This window comes from Coccinella septempunctata, chromosome X (assembly GCF_907165205.1).
Source record: "Coccinella septempunctata chromosome X, icCocSept1.1, whole genome shotgun sequence".
Lineage (NCBI taxonomy): Eukaryota > Metazoa > Arthropoda > Insecta > Coleoptera > Coccinellidae > Coccinella > Coccinella septempunctata.
In genome coordinates this window covers 19,359,450-19,383,808 of record NC_058198.1, presented here as the reverse complement: position 1 = coordinate 19,383,808, position 24,359 = coordinate 19,359,450, and the positions used below count along the sequence as shown (strand labels likewise).

The 24,359-nt window shown below is 40.6% G+C and overlaps 1 protein-coding gene across 1 annotated transcript; it reads right to left on the bottom strand.

The window, feature by feature from the left end:
* Positions 1–9,979: 9,979 nt before the first annotated feature.
* Positions 9,980–12,190, bottom strand: LOC123322306. The gene has a single exon (XM_044910249.1). It carries the CDS (start codon positions 12,188–12,190, stop codon positions 9,980–9,982), a length of 2,211 nt encoding a protein of 736 aa, XP_044766184.1.
* Positions 12,191–24,359: the final 12,169 nt, after the last annotated feature.

Below are 24,359 nucleotides of genomic sequence, written 5' to 3'. Positions count from 1 at the left end.
ACAAAAATCCACCTACAGACGAATTTATTCTGAAAACAACTTAAGAAAATTCAAAGCGTTACTGGGTTCCCAAAACTGGTCCAAGGTGTATGAATCAAGTAAGGAAGATGTAGATGAGCAATTTGATAACTTTCAGAAGATATACTTAAATAACTTGAATCTGGCTTGTCCATTGCGAAAAATAACACCCAAATCAAGAAAGAAAACAGCTCTGATCCAAATATAAATCGGGTTAAAGAAATATTAGATATTTTGTTGCTAATGAGTAGTAGAGATGCCAGTTTCAGAACCAGGTACAAGGAAGTAAAAAAACAATATGACGAATTACTAACTAAACAAAAAGTCCACACTTATGAAGAGTTGATAGAATCTTCAGATAATAAGAACAAAGCGGTCTGGACGGTGGTAAAGTCCTTGAAGAATAAAGAAAGAAATAACATTTTGCCTCAAAATAACAACCTAAAAGATATAGCTGATGAATTCAATAAATTTTTTGTTAACATAGCTCCTAACCTCACACAGAAAATACAGTTGACCTCAGAAAAAGAAAAGGAAGATTGAAGTTGAAGAGCCTTTCCATATACTGTTACATCCCTGTATATTGGTTTGTTATTTTTGGTGGCACCTTCCCGACAAAGTCGACACATGAAAAACTTGATGGACCGCGCCGACACACATGCTCTTTCCTGGAGTTAATTTAATTTCGTCATTGTGCTGGCTTCGTTGAAAAAACAAGTATATATTGCTTTGTATCTGGAGTGTTTTGAAATACGATTTTTCGGATAATAACTGGAATAAAGCATAACTTGATTCCCAAATATAGTGGGAAATCAGATCGCAATTTTGCGGAGAGCTATATATATATATTTGTGTTCCTTGTTCATTGCCAGACTCCAGAAGGATTGTTATACGTTGGTTCAAGTAGCCCTAAGTCGACACCACCAGGACAATTGATTGTGGGAGAATAGTATCTAGAGGATTTGAGGATCTTGTCATCCGCCGACGCCATTTTGCATCCATATCTTGATGTCTTTCGGGAATGCCTTCCCGCACATGATTTTAATTCAATTAATCATTTGTATTGATTGTTCATATCTGTTAGGTAAGGAATAAAATTGTGAATGGTAGAAATTCTTTCATTTCTTTGGGAAAATCATAGATACAAAAAGAATTCAGGCCTGGCCTCCTCTTTGAATAATAGGAACGTAACAAAGTGGTTCCGATACGGTTCATCTTGATTTTCTCATGATTTGGAGGAATTTTTGTTTACGAAACCCATTGTACTTTTAAGATTACATGAATGACAGAAAAATTTCACAACCGAGTTACTTACTAGATCTATTCAGTATTCAGAAGCTAATAAAATTTTATATCTGTTAGTTAGGTTGGAAGATTATTGTATTGGAAAGGAGGTTCCACGGGGACATCGAGATTGGACGCCCAAATCATTCATTTCATTTTCTCACTGACCATCCTGCGGCAATCCTTCTGGGCATTATCATCAAATAAAATAGAGGTGAGACATTTTTTCATTCTGTGTCACAAACTCATTAATTTCCTGAACCATCCCACACTTATTCGGCTAGAACATTTTGATTTTTAAAAAATGTCGAATTTTGATTTCGAATTATTGGAGCGAGCTTGGATCGTTTATGAGTTAAACATAAGAGGTTTCACAGTATCAAAGGAAAATAAATCAGATCTCGCTAAACACCTTAATGCTTGTATAATTCGTAAAGGTTTGGAAGTAGATGAGTTACCTGAAGGACTTATTTTAGATGTCGATACTGAGGTACAAATTTGCAGAGAAATTTTGGGTACCCTATCAAAGAAAATTAAATGCATTTTCACTGAAAAATTGGTTTCATACTTAGAGGTTTCATTCTGGCATTTGCAGGGGAGGTTGAACCGTTTAAAGGCAACTGATGAAAGTGAAATTACTAAAATCGATGAATTGAAAGATAAATCTAGCATAACATTTTCAGAATTCAATGAATTAAGATCCATTTTATTAAATGAATCCTTGTCTAGCGGAAATGATATCGGTGAGAGCGATATCACTTCACCCAAAAATTTAGTCATCAATAATCAGGATTATATTCCAATCACTAAATGGAACATAAAATTCAGGGGTACATATAGAAATAGTTTAGATGTTCTAATGTTTATAAGAAAAGTTAATCAATATTGCGTATTACATTATGAGAAACATATAAAAGAACTGATTAAAAACTGCAAACAGAAAGATTTCGAAGGTATTGGTTCCTATATAGCGCGAATTAGCGAACTTATGGATTTTTTGCCACAACCGTACCCAGACCAAAAACGGATTGCTAGAATTCGCGAAAATTTGTTAAAAAAATACCGCGATAAGATAGTCTTGGAAACCATTTCTTCCGAAGAGCAGCTAGTTAAACTAGTTAACAAGATCGATTCTCACTCGAATTATTATAATGAACATGTTACATTCCAAGATGTAGTTTCACCAGTTTTCCAATCGGAGTACACAAAAAATGAAATAGCTCCATCTTCGAGATTTGAGGTGTTTTCAGTTGAGCAAAATAATGACTCTCGTTCACGAAAAGATAGGCACTCCAAACACTCTTATAGTAAACATAGTTCAAGAGATAGTTCTGAAAATAATAGTAATAATAGATTCAAAAATTGTTTTGAAAATGAAGCTAACGTCAAATCTAGAGATTCTTCGGCTTGTCAGTCAAGAGGTAATTCTAGTAATCGCTCGGACTCTCCCAATTTCAGAGATAGTACAAAAAACAATAATGGTAAACATTCGAGTGGTGGTAAACGATGTTTTAAATGCAATTCACTCAAACATATCGCAAGAAACTGTCCTTCCAAGATTATCAAATGCTTCAGATGCAATAAAGTAGGCTATACAAAGAAAACTTGTCCAGAGTGCTCATCATCAAAAAACTTCAAAAGAGCTTAAGTCCTGGTCGTGGCTTAGGCAGACATAAATTTGAACCGACCATTTCTCCTAATTCTAACATAAAAAAACCTAGCAAAGAAGGTATATCTTTGGTTCTGGATTACATTTTTTCTCAAGTAAATGATGATCAATGTCCCTACATTAGTGTCGAAATTTTCGGACAAAAATTCAAAGCATTGTTAGATAGTGGAGCAAACAATATTTTCATGAATAGTGATGGTTGGCAAATCTTAAGTTCGTTAGGTTTGAGATTAGAAGAATCAAAAATCAATAATTGCGTAGTAGCGAACAATGAAAGTGCGGATTGCATCGGTAAAGTTTGTGTGCCAATTTCATTGCAATACAAAACCGTTGTTTTTGACATCTATATCGTTCCTGCATTACGGCATACTTTAGTTCTAGGCACTAATTTTTGGGTTGAAATGGGAATCATTCTCGATCTACGAAAGCAAGAATGGGTTTTTTCAAGAAAAGGTTCTGACGAAGCAGCGAGTTCTATATCAAGTTGTCATTTGCAAACTGCTTCAGACCTACTTCCAGAGAAACGGAAAAAACTCAATTCTATTGTTGATAAATATTTTGATGATATTTCAGATATCAAATTAGGTTGTACGGATGCAATAGAGCACGTAATTGAAGTTAAAAGCGATGCAAAACCTGTTAAACAAAGGTATTATCGTGTAAGTCGTGTAATGCAACAAAAGATTAACGAAGAATTAGACCGTATGCTCGAACTTGGCGTGATAGAACCTAGTAAATCAGAATGGTCGTCGCCAATATTAATGGTCAAAAAGAAAGACGGGACATACAGATTTGTAACTGATTTCCGACAGCTCAATAAAGTATCCAAGAAGCCTAATTATCCATTACCTTTTGTTCATGAAATTTTGGATTCCTTAGGAGACGCGAAATATCTGTCCTCTCTGGACATCCAAAACGCATTTTGGCAAGTCCCACTAGAGCAAGAATCAAAGCGATATACAGCCTTTACGGTGCCTGGCAGAGGTCATTTTCAGTACAAGCGACTAGCAATGGGCTTACATGGCTCAGCGCAAACATTCCAAAATTTAGTAGATAAACTATTTGGCGATTTAAAACCATATGTTTTCGTCTACTTAGATGACCTTATTATAGTGGCACCCGACTTTGAAACACATATTAGAATTTTAGAAGAGGTTTTCAATCGACTTAAACAGCACAACTTGACCCTTAAAAGAGAGAAATGTGTATTTTGCAGAACGGAACTAGAATATTTAGGATTTATTGTGAACAGAAACGGACTTTCTGTTAACCCCAAAAAGGTATCCGCTATTTTAGAGATGCCCAAACCGGAATGTCCTAAAGACATAAAGCGGGTCATAGGCATGCTATCTTATTACCGTAGATTTGTTCCAGACTTTTCATCCATTGTAGCCCCTCTTACTAGGCTCACAAAAAAAAATGTTAAATGGAATTGGTCAGCGGAATGTGAGGAAGCCTTCAATAAAATTAAAAATACGCTCGCTTCGCCCCCAATACTCTCGTGTCCAAATTGGGAATATCCCTTCATAATCCAGACCGACGCATCGACATTAGGATTAGGATGTGTTCTGTATCAGACTTACGAAGGTAGAGATCATGTAATTTGTTATTTGTCTAGGTCTCTCACCAGAAATGAATCGAAATTCGGTTCGACGCAATTGGAGATTCTCGCTGTCATTTGGGCAGTAGAAAAGTTGAGAGGTTATATAGAAGGCCAAAAATTCACTGTTGTTACGGATAACTTTGCTTTAAAGTGGATAAACGATCTGAAAGATCCGAAGGGCCGACTGGGAAGATGGTGTTTGAAATTGCAAGCCTATGATTTCGACATAGTTCATAGAAAAGGCAAATTGAATGTTGTCCCTGATTGCTTATCAAGAGCACCTGAGAAAACCATCTTTTCAGTTAGTTCTGAGAGCTGTGATGACCCATGGTACAACAGGTTGTTCAATAATATCCTTGAAAATCCTTTGCGTTATCAGAAATACCGAATAATAGATGATAAAATCTATATTCACATTCCTAATAAATATAGACACCTTTCATTAGAGACAGATGAGTGGAAAGAAGTAGTTCCGAAACATAGAAGATCAGCACTTCTAAAGAAATATCATGACAATATTGACACCGGAGCACATTTAGGTGTTTACAAGACTTATGACCGCCTTAATCGGAAATACTTCTGGCCACATCTAAAAGCTGACGTTTGTAGATATTTGAGAAAATGCGCAACATGCAGTAGTCAGAAACCTTTGCAGAAAGCGCCGGCAGGGGAGATGGGGAAAAGACCAGATGTTCAATCGTGTTGGCAAATGATTTCAAGCGACATTTTTGGTCCTTTGCCTTCTAGCGACGGATACAAGTATATTTTAGTTACCACAGACTATTTCAGTAAGTTTAGCATTTTCACTCCTGTGAGAAATGCAACAGCACAAATAGTAATCAAACACATTGAACAACAGGTATTCTTAACATTTGGAGTACCAGAATATATTATTATAGATAATGGTACACAATTCGGAAGAAGTAATGAATTTAAACAATTTTTAGAGAGATACGGTGTTAAGCCTTTGTTGAATGCTTATTATCATGCGCAAAATAATCCTACAGAGAGAGTTAATAGGGTATTGAAAACACTGATTAGTTCCTACATTGATGATCAGCAATCAAATTGGTGTCGCAATCTGCAACATTTAGCATGTGCTTTAAGAACGGCGAAACATGAAACCACAAAATGTACCCCATATTTCGCAAATTTCGGTCGCGAAATGATAATAAATGGTGGAGAATATTCTGAAATGAGGAGAAAACCAGGTGGGGAGCGTCAGATAAGTTTAGATTGGAAATGTGATATCTTGCGGTCTCTTCATAAAATTATTAAACAAAATATTGAGAAGGCAGCAAAAAGGTCTAAAAACAGATACGATCTTCGCAGGAGACCCGTTTCATACAGCGTGGGTGATCTTGTATGGAAAAGAAATTTTTCACTTTCTGATGCGTCAAAACATTTTTCATCGAAACTGGATAAAAAGTTCACAGGACCTCATAAAATTAAAAATAAGCTTGGTTGCAATGTTTATGAACTAGTTGATAAAAATGGTAAATCCATAGGTGAATACCATGTGAAGGATCTGAAACCAGATTATACCTGTAGTGATCATGATAACGGTTAACCTTTGAGAAATTGTAATGTTTAAAATTTTTAAAAAAATTCGATGCGTATAAATATCTTCAGATCTCAGTTTTTTTTTCGTTTTAAATATGAAAATTATTTCCATTTTTAAGATAAAATTCTCACCATTTCCTTTTGTTCCACATACAATACCTATTTTGTGGCATTGGATGAACAGATGGCTCAGTCGAATTGTCGGGATGGTGCATTTCTTTGATAGTTTGGATGAAAACACTTCGTATTTTCACCTTTTGGAGGGATGGTGTGTTACATCCCTGTATATTGGTTTGTTATTTTTGGTGGCACCTTCCCGACAAAGTCGACACATGAAAAACTTGATTGACCGCGCCGACACACATGCTCTTTCCTGGAGTTAATTTAATTTCGTCATTGTGCTGGCTTCGTTGAAAAGACAAGTATATATTGCTTTGTATCTGGAGTGTTTTGAAATACGATTTTTCGGATAATAACTGGAATAAAGCATAACTTGATTCCCAAATATAGTGGGAAATCAGATCGCAATTTTGCGGAGAGCTATATATGTTACGGCTAAAGATAGGTGTGAGCATAAACTTAAGATTAGCCGGCTAAACTTAGGATTATATTCGAGGATCGGCTAAAGTTCGATAAAATATCCATCTGCTTCAGGGCATTTCATCTTTAGCCGGCTAATGTGCACATTACCCAAAACGGAACGGCTAAAAATGTATTCGATGGACACGCGCAGAGGTGATGTCTCATGAATGGTCGGATGGGATAGGACGAACGCACACGGCCACTTTTTTGTTTAATTTTTTAGAATTGAAATATGCAAAAGAGCATCGAATGTATTGGGGTTGTATTACATAACGCCCATGTATGTAATGTTTTCAATTCAACATTTAACGAGATATTTTCATCTGTTTAAGAGATTAATGCTCTTCAAACCGAGCCTTATTTGTGAAAAACCATAATATGACCCCACAAGAAAATGAGATATCAGGCATAGAAAAAAAAAATTTTTTCCGCAAACAGAAGTATATTTTCCCTACCATTCAATGATTGGGTTTATAGAAAAATTACGAAATAGGAATTATAGTTTCTAACGTTGCAATTTCTTTCCAACCAATTCTTTAGCAAAAAAGAACAAAAAAAAACTATGAACATGAACATAGTTGAAAACACTTTCTCAAGCTGATTTTGTTAAAAATTTCTTCCCGAATCATTGAACATACGGGTTCCAAAATATGGCCACCCTTGATGAATCATCCCGGGGGATACAAGTGCATTCATCGTAAAGCTTATCAGCCAAATCAAAGATTATAGAGTTAACTCTATAATCTTTGAGACAAATATTCCGGTTAACTACAAACAAGATTGGGTACTTCTACTTATATTTTTCTAGAATTTAATCTTTGGTATTTTGATGAATATCAAAATACCAAGAATGATGCCGTACTGCGGCATCATTCTTGTCTTCATTATCTCCTTCTGCTCATTCAATTTCCTTCAAATTATGAATAATAACAAGATGAAAAATAATCATTAACACTACAGTTTTCCTCACACTCAAAATAGCATGTCATGAATTTTGTCATCAGGCGTTTAGATTTTTAGATTCGTCAATGAGAATTCGTTGAGACACAGTTGAAACAAATATATGTTCATTCTCCAATTTCTCAACTGCTTAACAGAATGCTTTTCTGCTATTAAAATATGTGAAATTCATACAAAAAATGCATTGCATTAATAGTTTGATTATACTCGTATTACTATTTCTTTACATTCTTTTAATTGCCGAAAATTTGCCCCCCTCAAGGCTTTTACATTTTTAGCCGATGGAATGTGGTTACACTTAAGTTTAGCCGGCTAAAGATAGAAGAAACTAACATTAGCAAATACCCGAAGCTAAACCTAAGTTTAGCCGGCTAATCTTAAGTTTATGTTCACACCTATCTTTAGCCGTAACATATATATATATTTGTGTTCCTTGTTCATTGCCAGACTCCAGAAGGATTGTTATACGTTGGTTCAAGTAGCCCTAAGTCGACACCACCAGGACAATTGATTGTGGGAGAATAGTATCTAGAGGATTTGAGGATCTTGTCATCCGCCGACGCCATTTTGCATCCATATCTTGATGTCTTTCGGGAATGCCTTCCCGCACATGATTTTAATTCAATTAATCATTTGTATTGATTGTTCATATCTGTTAGGTAAGGAATAAAATTGTGAATGGTGGAAATTCTTTCATTTTTTTGGGAAAATCATAGATATAAAAAGAATTCAGGCCTGGCCTCCTCTTTGAATAATAGGAACGTAACAATACAACCGATAACACAAGACAATCTTAGGGACATTGTCAAAAATATGAAAAATAAACATAGTAGTGGAATAGATGATGTATCGAATAGCACTATGAAGAAGACAATTGAGGAAATTATAGAACCCCTATGTTACATAATTAATAATTCGCTTCAAAAAGGAAAATTCCCAAATAGTTTGAAGATTGCTATTGTAAAACCTGTATATAAAAAGGGCAGTGCAGAAGAATATGAAAATTACAGGCCAATTAGCATATTACCATCATTTGCAAAAATCTTCGAAACAGCTTTCTGTAATCAAATAATGGAATATCTCATACACAGATCTATAATTAGCAACAATCAGCATGGATATCTCAAGGGCAGATCGATTAAGACTGCGGTTTACTGTTTCATAAAAAAGATCACTAATGCATTTGAAGATAGAAATCTAGCACTAGGATTATTTTTAGATCTATCTAAAGCATATGATTGTTTGAATTACAGAATACTGACAAAAAAGTTGAAAAGATATGGAATTGGAGAAATAGCCTTGAAATGGATTGAATCATATTTTGAGGATAGAAAACAAATTGTGGAACTGACACAAGATGAAACAGCAGTGAGGTCTGAAGTGCAAGGAATCAAATTGGGGATACCACAGGGCAGTATAGCAGGCCCCTTGTTCTTTATTGCATACATCAATGATTTTGGAATAGACATACAATTGAAAAATAACAAAGCCTCTTTATCGATGATAAATTATGCAGATGATAACAGCATGCTTATGGTAGAGCTATTATGGCCGAATCTGAAACAGATTGTAGAGAATATTATGCAAGATGCTGAACAATGGCTACAGGAAAATAACTTGATACTGAACAGAAAGAAAACTACTCTAATTTCTTTCCACCCACCCAATTCCGGAGTAGAAAATCCAAGTAGTGTCACTATCAATAATGAAAAATATCTGGTTGCAAAATCTACAAAATTCTTGGGTCTGCAGATTGACGAGAAACTGAACTGGGGAGACCATGTTGCCTACTTAGGAGAAAAACTGGGACCGTCTATTTATGCTCTCAGAATAGTGGCCAGGTATCTGAAACATCAAACTGTAAAAACAGTGTACCATGCTACAATTGAATCCAAACTTAGATTTGGTTTAATGTTCTATGGATCTGGAAACATCTCAACCTTGTTCATCTTACAGAAAGAAGCATTAAGAATACTATGTGGTTTAAAGTATAATGAATCATGTAGGGGACATTTTAAGAAAAATGGAATTCTCACCATATATGCATTATATATACAGGAATGCTTGCACTTCTTCCACAAAAATCAGGAGCTCTATCAACAACATAAAAATATGAAACGTAGATACCAGACAAGGACAATGGCATACAACCTCCCAAAATGTAATTTGAGTACCACACAGAGACAGGTTGAATATCGAACTTTAAAAATGTTCAATGCTCTTCCACCAGAAATGCAGAAAACAAGAGATCATAAAATATTCAAAAAACAATTGTATAGTCTATTATTGAATAAAGAGCCTTATACCCTGGGAGATTTTGTAGGGTAGACTCTCAACTTTTGTGACACTATTTCGTTTCGTTTTTTTCCTGTATGTAGGTTGGGAATGATTTGAAATAAAGATCTGTTATTATTATTATTATTTCCTTCTGTCACCATCTTTCCCCGTTTAACCTCCACCATGGCGCATTTGTCCAGTCCTAACGACATTCCTATGTCATCACTGAACCTTCTGACAAGTTCTATTTCTCCCTCAAGCTGTTTCCTTCCTCTTGCATAAAGTTTTATGTCGTCCATGTAAAACAGGTGACTAAGTTTTACTGATTCGTTCATGGAGTAGCCATACGCTGATCTATTGAGGAGCTTGCTGAGGATATTAAGAGCAAGGCAGAACCATCGCGGGCTAAAGCCATCTCCCTGGAATATGCCTCGCCTTATTTTGACGGTGTGGCCTGGTGTTGAGTGTCCAGCCACTGTTATCTTTGTTCTCCAGGTGGACATGAGGAACTGAAGAAGGCGGATGATCTGTTCATTTACCTTGTATATTTTCAGGATTTTTATCAGCCATGAATGGGGTACAGAATCGTATGCTTTCTGATAGTTAATCCAGGCCATCGAGATGTTCTTCTTTCGTGTTTTTGCCTGTCTTGTGATCGTCCTATCGACTATCAAAAGTTCTTTGCTTCCTTTACCGTTGTTCTTGCATCCGTTCTGTTCCCACGTCATAATGTTATTTCTCTTGAGGTGAGTGTCAATCTGATGGGACACGGTGGAAGTCATTATCTTATAGAGCGATGGCAAGCTCGTTATAGGGCGGTAGTTTTCTGGCTTCTTTAGATCTCCTTTCTTGGGTATCATGTAGGTGATGCCTTGTGTGAGGTATGTTGGAATGATGTGTGGTTGTTCGAGTGCTCCCTTGATAAGCCGTGCTAATACTAGGTGGGTTGATTTCAGTGCTTTCCACCAGTAGTTGTGGATGCCATCGACTCCCGGGGCAGTCCAGTTTTTCATCCTCTTGACTGTGATCCGTATGTGCTCTTCTGTGATGTTCACTGCATCCATTTCCCGAGGATCTCGTTGTTCTTCCTCCTCGGTCTTGATCCAGACGGCATTTTCGTTGTGACTGGTACTCTGAGACCACACTTTGGACCAGTACTCTGCCATCTCTTCAGGTGTTGGTGAATCTGTTTTTTCTGCCTTTTCCTTTACGAGTCCTCTGTAGAATTCCCTCTGGTTGTTGGAGAAGAGGTTGTTCTGCCGGTATCTCAGAGTTCTCTTGTGGTACCTCCTTATTCTGTTGCCCAGTGCAGCTATCTTTTGTTTCAGCATCTCCAAGCGAGTTCGAAGTTTTACACGGTAATCAATTTCTTTTCTTTTCAGTCCTGCTTTTTTGGCATATTCCTGCACTTTCTTTTCTAATTTTCTGCTTGGTCTCTGGGTGTTCAGAAATGCTTGCAAACTTCCTATTTCCTTCCTTAATTTCTTGATCTTCTCCTCCAGTCTGCTCTCCCAAGGAGGTTTACCCTGTTGGCCATGTCCTCGTTGTCGTATTTTCGATGTTGTTTGTTGGATGGTGTTGGCTGTGATAGCCGCACTGTAGACAATATGGCTTAGTTCTTCTAGATTCGCGGATGCCTGGATCGTGTCTTTCAAGGCAGCATCGAGAAGCTGTATCAAGTTCCTTGATTCTGGGTTATTTTTCACTCTAGAGATTTTTGGTCTAACCTCAAAGGCTGTGCCCTCCCATTTGAGCCTGATTTCTTGGAACAGATGGAATGTATCATCGGTAACTTCATCCAGTATGTTCAGTTCCTCCACTTGATCTGTCTCATCGCTTTCTTCGGGTCTGAGTTGTGGTGCTCTTATGGAACTTCTTCTTAGCAAGCTTCTCCTGATATTACGGATATTTGCCGCTGGTGATCGGCTAATTGCCGCGGCCTTGAGAGCCTCTAATTCGTCCGGTGCCAACAGTTTTCGCGTCTTGATATTTCTGATTTGCGCTATGAGGTGTTTTCCTGTGAGCACTTTGTCAGGATACATATTCCGCCATCGTTCTGCTAGTTGGTCAGCGTATTTCCTCGTCTTTGTTTCTCCTTCTGTTATTTCATAGTAAGCATTGATGAGACCTATGTTCATTTGTCGGGTCCAATGCTGCCTCACCCTCGAGCGGGTTTGAGCGGGGTCCACGGGGAGGCGTTCCATTGAACTACCAACCATGAGACCCAAGCTCATTCCCCGGGTGTACCTAGTCCGGGTGCTTGGCCTTGTGGTGCCATTTCGCAGAGAAGTGCCACTCGCTCCACTTTCTTCTGCTAGGGACTGTACCTCTATGCCTCCAGGCGCAATCCCTACACCGGAGGAGTTTTCCGAGGCTTCGTCTATTTCATCGAAAGCAATTTTTTTCACAGAGGGAGGGTTGCTAACCCTCCACTCCGGTCAACTCGGGTACGCGGGGACGATGGGGTAAACTGTGGGGCAAGCGGCGCAGCCCCCCGAGATGGCACCGTAAGCCAGGTCTCAAACCTTGTCAGTAGATTGAGGAGGAGCATAAGTTTGGACGGACTAAATACCCGCCTCGCTGAGGCTCCAAAACGAGATGGGAGAGTGCGCTGGTCAGAGGAGGAGAATATCTTTTAATGCGCACTCATTTTATTGCACAAGATCTACAACAGGCAACTGTTAGAACTTATCGTGACATTTTAACAACAACTTGGAACGAGTTAAATCCAGAGAAGCAGTCATATGCAAATCTTCTCCCAAACAAAGTCAGACGGATGCTCGACAAAGAAAAATTTTCAAGAACTGAACTAGACAGCATCCAACGGAGCATTAGATCTTACGCACCAGTCGTGACGGATGAGGATCGGAACACCGAAGCTGTAGCATGGGAGGCAAGCGTGGATGAAGCAGACACGAACAATGAGACAAGCCCCAAAAGAAGTAGAACATCAATAATTTTCGAGAGAAACATACAGAAGTATATGGGAACTTCCCCTCAAGAAAGGGCCAGATATCCAAGGCTGAAGGGCTCACATAAGATCCTTGAGACTGTCCAAAGGGTGAATAACCCTTGTAAGTAACCCCAAGTAACACTGGAGGAAATCTTGGATTATGTATACGCCAGTGCAATAACAGTATGTGAGGAGAACAGAGTGCAAATAAGAGATGGACAACGACTGCCCATGACAGAAAACACACCACCCTGGAAAACTCGCCCTGAAACAAAAATAAAATACATTAGGAGAAGAATTGGTATTCTACATACTTACCTACAAACCAACTCACCTTCAAGGAAACTCCTTAAATCCTAAAACAAAAGACAAAAGCATTGGGTCATCGTATACAGCACTATAATGAAAGGGTGAAGAGATATAAAAATAATCAGCTATATTACAAAAATACGAAACAATTCTTCAGATCTCTTGAAGACAACATAACACCAGAAGAAGAACCACCGATAGCTGAAAGTATGCAAAACACCTGGAAAGAAATCTGGGAATCTGAAGTGGAACATGACGACACTGCATTTTGGATCCGAGACGCTGAACAAGAGTCCAAGAAATACACCATGGAAGAAGTGAGAATCACAGAAGATGACATAAAAATAATTTTGAGAAAGGCGAACAACTGGTCTGCCCCGGGTCCCGATGGCATTCATAATTATTGGTGGAAATATTTCGATTGCACCCACAAAATCCTAGCGGAAACTTTTCAGAGATCTCTCACCAACCCGTCGATCATACCAGAGTTCCTCACCACGGGCATAACCCACATGCTACCTAAAGGGAAAGACAGCGGAAACCCAAAGAATTACCGTCCAATAACATGCCTTTCGGCAGTATACAAGATACTTACCGGAGTGCTAACACTTCACATCTCGAGGCACATAGGCAAAAATAACATATTGGCACGAGAACAGAATGGATGCCGAAGGGATGCACGGGGGTGTACAGAATTACTCATCATAGATTCTCTCATTACGAAACAGGCAAAAAGGAAATAGCGCAACATTTCAATGGCGCGGATAGACTACAAAAAAGTGATATTAATAAGATAAGCAACATTTACTCCTTTCTGTTTGAATTTGCATACAATAAAAGACAAAATTATGATGTAGGTTAAAAGGTAAGATGATAAATTTTCTTCACAAACCTTTTAGGGCTTTCATTTGCAGGAGCAAATCGTTGATTTCATTTTTAATTAATTTTGTTTCAGAGATTGGGAGTGAAAGCCCTAAAAGGTTTATGAAGAGATGCAAAATCCTCCCAAAATAAATTTCAATCGATATGATAAATTTTGTTATCAAGAAGAAGAAGAGTTGTGCTCAATGTCAGTTGTCATTTTTGTTACTGTCAGATTGATGTAGAAATGGTTGTCAGAAATCGGAATGTTCTAGAATTGTGATGGTAGAGATAGGTGTAATTGAGGAAATGTTTCGAACTGTTCTATTTTATGTCTTTTGTTAGCTCCATAGACTATAAAACTCCGTTGTTTTTGGAGTGCTGCATTTTTTTATGTACTCAAATATTCAGTAAGTCCGGATTTTTTAGATGATAATAAGTACTGCGCAGAAACAGGTTATTCTTGCAACCACAAGGATAGTGCGAAAGTTCCTTACCACCTCCTGAGTGCACCTTGTCCGAAAAGCGGACCGGTATACTTGGTGAACTAACCCCATAGTGGTGAAAAAAAAAAAAAAAAAATATATATATATATATTGTAACGAGAGGGTAGTTTTCGAACCTACCCCCTCATTTTAGAATCATTATTTTAGTTTTCATTTTAAATAATTTTATTTTGAATTAATTTTCCGAGAAATCTTTTCGAATTTCCAATTCAGGATTCCGACATCGTTCGGAATTGTAAACATACCGTACCGTTTTTTATTCCGTTTTTATTCCCTAAAAACGATGTCGCACCGTATAAAACATCCTGAATTGGAAGATAACCGAGTTTTTTGTTCGCTAACACAGATAAGTCGAAATTAAGACGTTTTCATCGACGCAAATTTACCGAATTTCGACTGTCGGGCACATCTGATTTCCGCACCCCCCCTGTGGGTATAAAATCAGATGTTCCCCCGCAGGCCACTTCACTTACGATTTATTTTCCTGGTTCACTTACGATTTATTTTCCTGGTTGACTTACGATTTTCCCCTTGATTGTTTCACTCGTGCTTAATTGACGATAATAAGTGCCGTCCGCCGTTAAAGAATTAGAGTTGCTTTTCATTTTTTTTCGATTCAGAGTATATTTTATTTTCCCTTATTTTTTTTCCTTCACCATAGTAGGTGATTATAAGATTGACGAGTGCAAGTGGCCAAGCCAAAGGTAAGACGACACGCCGTTATTTTCTTTTATATTGGAACTTCAGCCTCCCTTCATCCCTTCCTACCCCGGTTTCAGCTCCACTCCTACTGTTAAAGCACCCCGCTGGCGTGGATACTCAGGGGGCGCGGAGACACTTTGGAGTGGCAGAAAACCTTCCTCTATCCCTTCCTACCCCGGGTTAAGTTCCACCCCTATTGCTAAAGCACCCCGCTGGCGTGGATACTCAGGGGGTGCGGAGGCACTCTGGAGTGGCTAACCCTCTTTCCTTCCCCGTTGTTTCGACGCTCACTTCAGTTGCTATCGAAGAACCCCGCTGGCGTGGACACTCAGGGGGCGAAGAGCGCAACTAGGGGTGAGCTGTTGTGAATCTGTGCCGTCTTTCATCCCCGCACCTGGCTGAAGACCCGATATCTGTCCGTCAAGTGTACGTCTCAGGTTCTGGCTGGCGAACAAGTCCGTTAACCCCCGTATAACGCTTGAGATCGGATCCCGTGCTATTCCGTCCGTCTTGTCCGTCTTTCGAACCACTGTAAAATTTAGTAGTAGTGCTATTTGTGTTCCCCTTTTCGACGAATAAAAGTTGTACACGTTGATTCTGCCTATCATTGTGCGTCGCTAACACCCTAGACACCAGGGAACCCTGTCTCCGGCTAGTAGCTGCCGGGGTAGGTTTGCTATTCTCCCTTAAAGAATAGCTGGCGCTCGAGTCCGCCGAGGAAAACCCCGTTACAAAAAATGGCGCCCGAGCAGGGACCGTTCAGAATCTACCAGGAAACAACTGAGGTGAGAGACATTAACCGGACAGTGAGTGAATTCCCGAAACAGTGAGTAAAACCTCAGAGCAGTGAGTAAAACCTCAGAACAGTGAGTAACTATTCCTTGAACGGAAAACTGTGAAAAATAAACTTGAACTGTGTTTTATTCCCTGCCACTCCATATTGAACTGTTATACTGTGAATTGAATTGGACTATATTTTGGAAATTTTCCTTCTGTTGAACCCCGTTGAAAATAATTTGTGATTATTCTTTTTGCCGATTACTGTATTGAGTTGTTGAAAACTGAACTGTTATTCCGCCGTTATATCAGTGAAAATTATTTCCGATTTCTAATTGCATATTTCTGATTTATTGAATTGAACTGTTTTAATTTCACATTTAAGGTGAGTGAATTTCCGGACTTTGAAAAATTGAAAATTTATTGTCGCAATTGGTAAAATTTAATAGGTGTGATTTACCTATCGGTTCAATAGGGAATCACCTATTACCTGTTGATAACCTATCTACCTGTTTTCTATTTTCTTTTGACCTGTACTGTTGAAACCTACCGATTATTTCTGATTTTTCTGAAAGCTGAAAGTCATTTGTTGTGATTTATTTTCTGGCTATTGAACTTTGAAGACTTTTTGGAAATTTAACCTGTGCGTTTTGGTGCTATTCGAATTTCAGGAAATTTTTTCGGACTATACGAAGTGACTTGCGATTGTGTGCGGCATTTCGCGAATATTTTCGGACTTTAGTGGGACTGATTGAATTTTTTTCTCGAGTAACGTTGGACTTTGAAAATTTTTGAAATTTCAAATTCTCTTAGGCTAAAACTTACAATACCAAAAATTGACGTACTTTGTAATGAGAAAATGGGTTTTCAAACCTATTCCCTCATTTTAGAATAATTATTTTAGTTTTCCTTTTTAAATAATTTTGTTTCGAATTAATTTCCGAGAAATCTTTTCGAATTTCCAATTCAGGATTCCGACATCGTTCGGAATTGTAAACATACCGTACCGTTTTTATTCCGTTTTTATTTCCTAAAAACGATGTCGCACCGTATAAAACATCCTGAATTGGAAGATAACCGAGTTTTTTGGTTTGCTAGCACAGATAAGTCGAAATTAAAACGTCTTCATCGACGCAAATTTACCGAATTTCGACTGTCGGGCACATCTGATTTCCGCACCCCCCCTGTGGGTATAAAATCAGATGTTCCCCCGCAGGCCACTTCACTTACGTTGTCCACTTGTTCTTAACTTGCTGTCAGATAGTTTTGACTTACGAATTATAGCCTGATTGTTCACTTGTGATTTTCGCTTGATTCGAATTATTAGAGCCGTCCGCCGAGTTATTTTAGAAAAATTGTTTTTTTTGGGGTTTTCATTTTTGGAGAGTTTAAAATTTTTTTTTGCTTTGCCTATTCTCCGTCACCTCAGTTGGGGCGAGTCTTTTTGTCGCGCTTTGAGTGTAAGTGGCCGAAGATAGAACCAGAGGTAAGACGACACACCGTTATATTTTTTTTTAATATTGGAACTTCAGTTTTCCGTCTGCATCCCTCTCATACCCGAGTCTGAGCTCCGCCCCTACTGTCGTTAAAGTACCCTGCTGGTGCGGACGCCCGGGGGGTACCGAGGACACTTTGGGGTGGCTCACCCTTTCCCGAAATTTCCCGTCTTATCTAGTTCACCCCTACTGTCGTTAAAGTACCCTGCTGGTGCGGACGCCCGGGGGGTACCGAGGACACTTTGGGGTGGCGCACCCTTTCCCCAGTTCCCGTCTTTTTACCCCGTTCCGGTGTTCACCTTTACGGTTAGGGAGGCATTCTGCTGGTGCGGATGCCCGGGGAGTGTCGAACGAGCCTAAGGGTGAGCCGTCGTATTTCTGTGCTGTCTTTTATCCCCTAACCTGGCTGAAGTCCAATATCTGTCCGTCAAGTGTACGTCTCAGGTTCTGGCTGGCGAACAAGTCCGTTAACCCCCGTATACCGTTTGAGATCGGATCCAGTGTTATTCCGTCAGTTTTGCCCTGTAAATCTCACTGATTTCGAGTCACCGAATTTTGTAATAGTGCTATTTGTGTTCCCCTTTTTCGAATCGACAAATAAAAGTTGTATACGTTGATTCTGCCTATCATTGTGCGTCGCTAACACCCTAGACACAAGGGAACCCTGTCTCCGGCTAGTAGCTGCCAGGGTAGGTTTGCTATTCTCCCTTAAAGAATAGCTGGCGCTCGAGTCCACCGAGGAAAACCCCGTTACAAAAATGGCGCCCGAGCAGGGACCGTTCAGAATCTACCAGGAAACAACTGAGGTGAGAGACAATAACCGGACAGTGAGTGAATTCCCGAAACAGTGAGTAAAACCTCAGAACAGTGAGTAACTATTCCTTGAACGGAAAACTGTGAAAAATAAACTTGAACTGTGTTTTATTCCCTGCCTCTCTGTATTGAACTGTTATACTGTGAATTGAATTGGACAATATTTTGAAAATTTTCCTACCGTTGAAAATAATTTGTGATTATTCTTTTTGCCAATTACTGTATTGAGTTGTTGGAAAACTGAACTGTTATTCCGCCGTTATATCAGTGAAAATTATTTCCGATTTCTAATTGCATATTTCTGGTTTATTGAATTGAACTGTTTTAATTTCACATTGAAGGTGAGTGAATTTCCGGACTTTGAAAAATTGAAAATTTATTGTCGCAATTGGTAAAATTTAATAGGTGTGATTTACCTATCGGTTCAATAGGGAATCACCTATTACCTGTTGATAACCTATTTACCTGTTTTCTATTTTCTTTTGACCTGTACTGTTGAAACTTACCGATTATTTCTGATTCTTCTGAAAACTGAAAGTCAATTATTGTGATTTATTTTCTGGCTATTGAACTTGAAAGACTGTTTGGAGTTTAACCTGTGCGTTTTGGTGCTATTCGAATTTCAGGAAATTTTTCGGACTATACGAAGTGACTTGCGATTGTGTGCGGTATTTCTCGAACATTGTCGGACTTTAGTGGGACTGATAGAAATTTTTTTCGAGTAATGTCGGACTTTAAAAAAAAAATTTTTGAAAATTTCTCTTTTTTTTTGTGATACATCGGGACTTAGATTGTTTTTGGTGCGCCGGGACTTAGACTCCTTTTTTTGATACACCGGGACTTGGACTTAATTTTTGTTTGGGGTACACCGATACCTACTTCGAACTTAAGTGAATAGGTTGGCTAACGATTAACTTACCGGGTTGGACTTAGAACTTGAACGGATTGTGAAAGACATATCGAGTGTGAAATATTGGTGCGTTCTGAATCGGACTTAGTTGAAATAATATGTCGAACATGGATGTGAACCGGTTACTCAGTGATGAACTTACATTACAACTGAGAGGACAATCGATACCCGGTACTGTGATGACTAAACGGAGTCTGCTACGACAGGTGCTTCAGTCTAACGAACCTCTACTACCCCCAACATCATTGAATCCCGCCTCCGAGATTGAGATCTGTCAAAATAAACTCACCGATTTGGTGGAATCCCTTCAGAACTTCAATCATAATAATGCGGCTAACGAATTCTCGCGAATTTACACCAGATTAATACACATTCAAGGCAGGCTGAACTTTATTGTCACCGCAGACACAACACAGTTACAATTAATTGAACAAATGAAGGCAACTACAGATAAGGCGTTGGAGACACTAGAGGGGCTGCGTAGGAAGAGTAATGCTGAACAGCCGCAGACATCCAACCGAGATCACAGGTCTCTTTTGGATGAGGAAGTGCCCAGTTCACCTGGGATGTCACCGATCCAACCGGAGAGGTTATCAAAGGTTGAGACATCACTTATCGACTTAGGAGATGGTGTCGACCCTCCTGCAGTAGTTAATGTCTCACGTACCGGTACACCTGTAAGAAATCCATCATTAGAACGGGTCATGAATGAGACAAGGCAGACATGTAGAGCATTACTGCAACAATTACCAGCGATACCTCTTACACAGTCGCAGGACTGTGGGACAGCAACACCTGAGGGTCCGACACAAACTAGATGGGTTAATTCCACACGAAGGGTGTCTTTTCCACACTTACCTGCACCGTGGATGAATTCTGACCGGCCAATTATCACAACACCTGCCAGATCGGAACCAGAGTCTCGATCAACAGTACCAACTGTCCCGGTACACAAATGGAACATCTCCTTTGATGGCACTGGTAGTGTAACTTGATTTCTTGAAGAGGTGGAGAGGCTGGCTGAATCCCGTAGGGTATCCCTGGAGCAAGTTTTCGAATCAGTGTATGAGTTACTAAGAAAGGATGCGAGGGATTGGTTCATTCCCAGGAGAGGTACTTTCGAGGACTGGGAGGACTTTAGCAGCCAACTGAAAGAAGCATTTCTGCCAGTTAACTACGAGGAGAATCTGTTGGAGGAAATAAAAAGGCGAACACAAGGCCCTGAAGAAAAGTTACTTCTATATGTTACCCGGATGCAGAACTTATTCCAGAAACTCACCTATGCAAAACCATCCGAGGTGGAGCAGATCCGGCTTATCCGACAGAGGTTGATCCCGCCCTTACAGCAAGCCTTGGCCTTCCAGGAGACCAAGACTTATGATGAACTTCTCCGTAAGGGAAAAGTTTTTGAACTGGTCCAGTGGCAGATGAGCCAGTACACCCGGCCACCCTCCAAACCAGGTTTCGTGGAGGAACCTCATCTGACATACAGTCCCCGTCAATTGAGCCGATACCAAGCAAGCTTTTCTATGGATACCGGAGAACAGGTTCGCCAAACAGCTGATCACAGGGAATCAGTCCCGCCGACACAAGCCAACCAGACACGACTTTCTCCGCCGGGGGAAAGCCGTCCGAAGCCACCCAGGTCCAGAGAGTCAATAGCCCAGCGACAGGAATCTCAACGTCCGACTTCTGGAGACAGGTCCGAAGGTCGATCCAGACCTGCAACACCGCCACCCCGCCGTCCAGCCGAAAATAGCCCCGCTGACCGGACCGAACCACCATCAGGGAGGAGAGTGTCCTTCCAGACACAGTGTTTCCGATGTGGTGGATATGGCCACATGCGTCGAGAATGTCGCAGGCCACCGAAGATCTTCTGTTCTCGATGCCAGAGGGAAAACATTCTCTCACGAGACTGTCCGTGTTCGGGAAACTGAAGTTGAGATTGGAGGCGGAGTCGACCACATCTCCCGGAATCTTGACTCCACTGGCACCGACTACCTGTAATGATAACCGTCCGTTAGTAGAGGTCAGAATAGCCGGCAAACACTTCCGAGCACTGATATATACCGGAGCGACCAGGAGTTTCTGCAGTCAGGTCGTATCCGATCAGTGTGAAAGTAAAGGAATCACAGGACAAACAATGCACAACAGTTTCGCAGTAATAGCGAACGGACAAACCACCGTCACACCGAAACTGTACACCACCACCGTGCAGATTTCCGATTATACACTGCCTGATTTGAAATTCTTACTGGTACCAAACTTACCGGTTGACATTATTCTGGGGATGGATGTTCTGTCGACTTTCAAGTTTTCCGTAAACCTCAGTACCGCCGAGTGCTTTCTGGAAGGTCGTCTGATCTCGAAACCGATGACTCCCGTCGAAACCACCGCAGAAGTTCACACCGCCGAAGAACACCTATTGGAGTTGACGGAGTCTCAGAAACAGGAGCTGGAGGCATTTCTGAAAGAAGAATTAAAGAAGTTTGAAGACCTATATGGTACAACCGACCTGATTGAACATAAGATCAAACTGAAACCGGGCACCGAACCGATCAAACAACGATACCGACCCCTAAACCCGAAAATGCAGGAGATCTTCAATCAGGAAGTAGACCGTATGCTGGCTGAGGGAGTGATTGAACCCTCCAAGTCACCGTGGAGTTCACCGGTAGTATTGGTCAGAAAGAAAGACGGAAAATACCGTTTTTGCATCGACTTCCGTGCCGTCAACCAAGTGTCTGTAAAAGATGCATACCCGTTACCGTACATTTCTGGGATTCTGGACAAACTGCGTAAGGCCAAATACATCTCCACACTGGATCTGAAACAAGGATACTGGCAGATACCGTTAGCAAAGGAAAGCCGTCCGATTACTGCCTTCACAGTTCCAGGAAGGGGATTGTTCCAGTTCACCGTCATGCCGTTTGGTCTTCACGCTAGTCCAGCCACATTCCAGAGATTCCTAGACACCGTTATTGGCCCAGAAATGGAACCGGAGGCGTTCGCTTACCTGGACGACATAGTTGTCCTGGGGGAAACTTTCGAGGAGCACCTGGAGAACTTAAGAGAAGTATTCCGGCGGTTGAGAGAAGCCAATCTTCGTCTCAATCCCGAAAAGTGTGACTTTGTGCGAAAATCCCTAAAATACCTAGAACATGTCGTTACTTCCGAAGGAATCCGTACCGACCCGGATAAAGTTTCCTCTATCGTAGCATTCCCAGCGCCGAAAACCATCCGTGAATTGCGACGTTTTCTGGGAGTTGCTAGCTGGTACCGCCGTTTTATAGAGAACTTTTCCGATGTCGTTGCACCGTTAACTCACCTGTTAAAGAAGAAACCACGTTGGAAGTGGGGTAAGGAACAACAAAAAGCGTTCGACCTCCTGAAACAAAAACTGACCGAATCACCGATACCGGCCTGTCCGGATTTCAATCAACCGTTCGTCCTGCAAACAGACGCCAGTGACGTAGGCCTTGGAGGAGCCCTGACCCAAGTTCTTGATGGAGAGGAAAGGGTGATCGCCTATGTCAGCCGTACCTTGAACACCGCCGAAAGAAATTACTCCGTGTCCGAAAAGGAATGTCTCGCCATTGTTTTCTCGATAGAGAAACTGCGACCATACCTGGAAGGATTTCATTTCACCGTAATTTCCGACCACATGAGTCTGAAATTGCTGAATTCCATCAAGTCACCGTCCGGAAGAATTGCTCGATGGGCCGTTTTCCTTCAGCAATTCGACTTTGAAGTCCAATACCGGAAAGGTGCCCTGAACAAAGTCGCCGACAGTCTGTCCCGAAACCCGTTACCGTCTGTGGATTCCGTATGCCTGGCCGACGTCGAAGTTCGCTGCAGTTGGTACAACAAAAAGCTCCAAGAGGTACAAAGAGACCCAGAAGATTTCCCTGACTACGCCGTTGAGGATGGGAAACTGTATCGTCACTTCTGGGACTCTTCCGACTTTACTGAAGTTGGATCCGGACAACCATGGAAGCTCTGTGTACCCACCGAACAACGACTGGAGGTCCTGAAAGAAAATCACGATTCTGAATTAGCTGGTCACCTGGGAATCTCCAAAACCATCTCTCGGCTAGCCCGGAATTATTACTGGCCAGGGATGTTCAGAGATGTCGCAAAATACGTAAGAAACTGCCCATCCTGTCAAAGGTACAAAGTACCACAACAGAAGACGCCTGGAAAAATGCAACCACATAGAATGACTGATGCACCGTTCCAAGAGGTCTGTACAGATGTGGTTGGGCCACTTCCCCGTTCCAAGAAGGGAAATTCTTACGTAGTGGTGATGCAGGACCGTTTCACGAAGTGGGTTGAATGCCGTCCGTTGCGGAAAGCCACCGCCAAAACCGTTTACTCAGCCCTATATGAACAGGTTATACTCCGATATGGCTGTCCGAAACTGGTGATATCTGACAATGGGGTACAATATGACAGTAGACTGTTCAAAAACAGTCTCCGAGAGCTAAACATTGCTCACCGTTTCACCCCTCCGTATACACCACAGTGCAACGCCGTAGAACGAGCCAATCGTACGTTGAAAACTATGATAGGTCAGTTCTGTGAAGCCGATCACCGTACTTGGGATGAGAAATTAGGTGAACTAACCTTCGCCCTGAATACCGCAAAACAAGAATCTACAGGATTCACACCGGCATTCCTGAACTATGGAAGGGAACTAACAGTTCCAAAGGCAATCTACTCGTCAAACACCCAAGACGAAGACACCGAGGAGACAAACAGAAGCCCAGAAGAAAGTAGAGTAAATCTTACTCACCGTACAGAACAAATCCGTCATCTTCAGGAGGCCTATGAGTTTGTCAATACCAGGTTGTACCGTGCATTTGAGCAGCAAGCTCACCATTACAACCTCCGTCGAAGAGAAGTTCGTTTCCATGTCGGTGATAGAGTTCTGCGCCGTGCTAATCCGCTGTCGTCCGCCGTTGATAGCTTTGCAGCCAAGTTGGCTCCGAAGTTCTCTGGTCCGTATACCGTTGTGAAAGTAATTTCACCCGTTGTGTATGACCTGAAAGATGACAGTGGTAAGAAAATCACCAA